The sequence below is a fragment of the Emys orbicularis genome, chromosome 3 (genome assembly GCF_028017835.1).
Source record: "Emys orbicularis isolate rEmyOrb1 chromosome 3, rEmyOrb1.hap1, whole genome shotgun sequence".
Lineage (NCBI taxonomy): Eukaryota > Metazoa > Chordata > Testudines > Emydidae > Emys > Emys orbicularis.
This window is the reverse complement of record NC_088685.1, coordinates 107,224,156-107,229,195: the sequence shown is the minus strand read 5'-3', so window position 1 is coordinate 107,229,195 and position 5,040 is coordinate 107,224,156. Positions and strand designations below refer to the sequence as shown.

General features: G+C 51.4%; 1 protein-coding gene across 1 annotated transcript; it reads right to left on the bottom strand.

Moving 5' to 3' along the window:
- Positions 1–1,100: 1,100 nt before the first annotated feature.
- Positions 1,101–4,069, bottom strand: SLC35D3 (solute carrier family 35 member D3). The gene is made up of 2 exons (XM_065402283.1): positions 3,634–4,069; positions 1,101–1,927 (listed from the first exon to the last, which is right to left on the bottom strand). Exons 1-2 carry the CDS (start codon positions 4,067–4,069, stop codon positions 1,101–1,103), a joined length of 1,263 nt encoding a protein of 420 aa, XP_065258355.1.
- Between the last annotated feature and the right edge of the window lie 971 nt (positions 4,070–5,040).

The following is a 5,040-nucleotide window of genomic DNA, read 5'->3' as shown; positions in this document are numbered from 1 at the left end:
TAGCTTTCTACAGCATGTTTTCAAATGTGCCGAACAGGTAACAGTGTTATATGTCAGGAAATCTAAGGCTGTGATGCAGTCAGTATTTGACCTAACCCATAGACACAAAATATTGAACACAGTGAGAACAGATTGGCAATAAATGTGGTGTTCAGTGGCCTGCATGGATTACAAAAAAATTGACTATTCAGCTACCAGTAAGAAAAGCCGACTTCCATTATTCTAGAATGCATTTTTTTAAAATTAGTTTACTTTATAAACAATAAATAGAGCATTTATTTAAAAATACATTAAGAAGGTTGAACCGAAGGTAAACATGATATTTCAGATCACAGTAAATGACTCTCATTACTTCAGTGCAGTTGTATATTAAGTGCAGCATACAGCTCTGTGTGCCACTTCTTCAACAGCTCAGCAATTTTAGGCTCTGTCATATACATCTTTAGCCCTGAACACCATCTTTTCCCAAAAATATATTTAAATGTTATGTTTCTGGATGCTACATTAAAAATGTTATTGCATACTCATCTGTATTTATATATATATATACACACACACACACACACGAATATATATGGACATAATCTAAAACAAATTAACTGCTCTAGAACCTGATTCTGAAAATATTTACTACTGGTCTTAAGTAGTTTCAATGACTTCACTGAAGGATGCTCCATGGGTCTAATCCAAAACCCAACTTTAATGAGGGGTGATTGCAAAGTAGTAAATATTTGTAGGATGATATCCTTATTTTGCTGATCAGAGCTTCTCAACAGTTCAGGTCTGATTCTGATCTCACTCTTTTGTAAATCAGGAGTAACTCCACTGAAGACAATGGAATTACATTTAGTGTAAACCAACTTTAAGGCCTGTTCTACACATAGATTGTGTACCAAATTAACTGTTTCGGTTAGGGTTGTGATTTTATACTAGTATAATTAGGGTGGGACAGCTCTTTGCTTGGATGTTGTTACACTGTTACAACAGTATAAAGTATAACCCTATAAAGGTGCTTAAAATGTACATCGTGTCTCCCTCCCTACACAAGGAACCAAGTAGATGTGTCCTCAACCAGGAATATATTTTAAAAATTCTGCTTTTCAGGGAGTTGGTAATTCCTCATTTTCTATTAAATAATCTTTCTTTATATAATTAGTCCCCCTAACCAACCTCCATACTCCAAGGTAGGCCTCTTTTAATGAGCTCTTGTTAACTTCTTCAGTGCTAGCTTCTTTTTGGACAATGGGCACCTTTGCTGTCTCCACAGTGCTGTCCTTCTGTTCCTCTACACACAGACTATCCCCAGTTGCTGATTCCTTTACAGCTGTCTCTTCAGTCCCTTTCTCCTTGGATATCTCCTCCATTACAAATGGTGGTTGGCCTCCAACATGTCCCTTCTCCTCTTCCTCTCTAGCTTCTTTCTCCAGGTCTTCATAATTGCTCTGCCGTCTGGTCTCAATGTACTTGACCACACAGTAAATGACAGAGCCCAAGGTATTGACCACTACACCTGCTATAAACAGCTTTGTGGGTGCCACATCATTGAATGCCACCATCCCCACTGTGATGGTTGCTATGCTCTTCACCACCCCAACAAAGCTCGTGGTCACAGCTGAGTTAATGTAGGTGCAGTGAAGGGTGGTAAAGTTCATGGCACAGCCAAACAAGATGCAAGCAATAAAGGTGCATGTCATGACAGGGTCCTTCCAGCCTGGGAAAGACCAGACGTTGATGGAATCCATGCTGGCAAAGGAGCAGATAATGAGAAAAGGAGTAGCCGAAACAGCAATGGCATATTGGGCTGTCAGGGGTCCATAGTCACTATCTGCACTTGTCTTTTGAATGAGCACCAAATATGCAGCATGTACCAGCACAGCCAGTGCTCCTGTCACATACCCTACGGGGTCACCAGTCAGGTCACCAGCTCCTGCCAGAAGAGACAGAAAGAAAAATGCATTTACAAGAGAGAGAGAAAGAGATGAGAAGGAGGGGGAACCATGTTCTTATTTGTGACATTATTTAAGACCAAACAGAGAGACAACATCCGTTTAAACGAATGTTACTGATGATTTCTGATTACTATCCTAAATTACACTATCTTCTGACCAATAGCTAGATGAAAAGTCACCATCCCATACAAAATCTCTCTGTCCCTTATTTCAAAGTCATCCCTTTAACATATTATTCTCCAGATCCGACCAAGACAGAGAGTTTTATCTCAGAGCCAAAATTAGTTTGCATCCACTCTTTTTGGGGGCTGGGGAGGGAGGAAAGTAAGGAAGAGAGAAGGAAGGAAGAAAAAGGAAACATTCAGTTGATATATAATCATAGCAGGAAAATATTTTTGTATTGCTGTCTCTGCCTCAAACTATCCCCAGAGCTCAGTACCAGCGGGGACGTGCCATTTAGCTTTCAGTGTTCAGTCTCCAGATCCTGCCCTTCCTACCTCCCTCCAATAAAGCAGGAAGCTTCTGGCGTCCGGAGAAGGAGCCCAAGGTTTGGTTTCAGTGCAAAATGAACCGTATGTTTTTCATTCCGGTTCCATGGATAGTTCATAAATCCGTGTGCTGCCATGTCCCTAGCAGAGCCAGATTCTGCCTTCAGAACCCACACAGGGATGTCACCGTTGCGGTCAATGGAAGTAAAGCGTGAGGATCCGAGGGCAGAGTTTGGCTTTCCCTCTTGATGCCCGGTTGCAGCTTCCAGCTGCCGCCTCCTTTCCAGATCCCCGGCTTCCCTGCTGGAGCCTCCGATCTACCCCAGCCTCTCAAGGAGAAGCCAGGCAGCTCCCAAGGGCGCAGAACTCGTGGGTGGGAGAAGGGACAAGGGTGATCGCCTTCTCAAAACTCCTATTTCTATGTAGCCCACCAGTATAACCGGGACACTCCTCGCTGGTCCCTGTAGCCCCAGGTAAAGGGAAGAGCTGGAAACCACCCCCTGTTCACCAGACCTGCCCTGCACAAAGGGATCGCTGCTCCCAAGCCACAGAGAGTCGGGAACAATTTAACCTTCTTGCCCCCCGAATAACAGTCCCATACTGACCTATTCCAAGCCGAGGGAAGGAAGCTCAGAGGAGAGCGGGAGGAAAGGGGATGCGAGGGGAAAGGGGCCGATGTGCTGGGGAAGCAGGGATGAGAGATCAGCGCGGAGCGAGTGAGCTAAGGGGGGTAGGAAGGAGGGGGTGACAAGGCTGAGAGGGGCTAAGGAGTGGCAGAGAGGGAGGAGGATGACAGGAGTGGCAGGGTGGGAGTGTGTTGGGGGACGAGGGTCTGCAAGAGGAAGATGAGGATGGAGGGGGGGATTGGAGAGGTTGGAACAGGGATGGGAGAGAAGGGATGGGGTGAGGGGTTGGCCGAATGGCACAAGAGGTAACGGGAATGGGGTGAAGGGTTGGTGGGGACGGGAGGAGAGGTGATGAGGACATGGGGTGGGAGTGGGTAGGGACAGCAGCGCTGGTGACGGAGCGATGGGCTGAGAGGTGGGGGGATAGGAGGGAAGATGATGGGGTGAGGACGGGGCGATGGGGATGGGGGATGGTGACGGGGCGATGGAGACAGCAGTGCGGGCGATGGGCTGAGGGAGGGCGGCGGAGAGGGACCGGCCGAGGGGAGGCCGGGGCGGGGCCGGGCTCACCTGCCAGCGCTGCCCCGCAGGTGGTGACGAGCACGGCGCCCAGCACCCCGGCCGAGGGGCCGCCGTTCTTGAGCACCAGGACGCCCAGCAGCAGGGTGGCCAGGGGCAGGCAGCGCTTGAACACCACGTACATGGGCAGGCTGAGCCCGCGCAGCGCCCACAGGGTGAGGCTGGACTGCAGCGTGGAGAGCGCGGCCACGGCCGCGAAGGGGCGCGCCAGGCTGAGCCCGAAGGGGGGCAGGGCCACCAGCCCCAGGTGCCGCAGCAGCGCCAGGCTGAGGGCGGCCACCGCGCTGCTCAGGCACTGCAGCAGCGTCAGGAAGGCGAAGTGGTAGCGGCTGAGGAGGAACTTGAGCAGGATGTTCAGCGAGCCCGAGAAGAGCCCGTGGGCCACCGCCACCCCGATGCCCAGCGCGCGGCCCCGGCACAGCCGCATGGCAGCCCGGTCTGCGCCCGCTGCGCCCGGGCTCCAGCAGCACCTGCCGGGGGGAGGGGGGAGGCTGCGATCCCCGTTATGCCTGGGCGCCGCCGGGTTCCCGCCGCCGGAGCAGCAGCAGCAGCAGCTCCGCTCTGTGGGTCCCCCGCCCGGGCAAGTGATACTGATCCCAGCGCCGCTCGCTCGCAGCAAAGGGACAGGAGGGCGGGGGAGGGGCTGATCTGGGGGGCGGGGGGATCCCATGGAGAATCTCTCCGCAGCCCTTGGAAACCCCTTGTCCAGAGGAGCCCGAGTTCCTGCTGACGCGTGCGGGGCTGGGTGCCCGCGCTGCACTTCCCATTACTTTAATTACAGCGGGATCCTTTTCTTGCATTTGCTGATTCTCCTTCCTGACCGCTTCCATGGCCCCGGGGATGAGTCACTGCTGGCCGGGTGGGGTTTTTTAAAAAGCCAATACCTTGAAAGGTAAGGGGCTAACACTCGGCCAGGGGGGTGCACCAGCGCCTGCCCCCCCCTCCTTACACTGTCCCATCCACACGGGGCAAGCGATTGGGGCTCTAACCCCTCCTCCCTTTAAACGGGGGAGTGGGATCTGGGGGAACAACGAAATCGCCCAATTTCCTCACCCACAAATATTCTTTGCGCCTCAAAACCCGACCCACAGAAGGGTCCGCGTGGAATTAATTTACACCAACAGAGTCTCCCCTCCCTACTCAGTAAGTGACACTAAAAAGGGTGTGGGAGGGGGCGATGGAGGGGGGCTCCGAAGGAAATGCCAATCTCGCTTCTGCCTCGACTCAAGCGCCTCCAATTTATATTCCCGTGTAATCGGCATACAGCCAGGAGGGGTTAACCCATCGGCAATCCAAGCGTTTTCCGAAGAAGTGATTGCTGTTGACACAAAGTTTTAAGTACCTAATAAAACATTATGAAACGCCACCTCGGGCTTTTTGTTAGCCCGCCTTGAATTG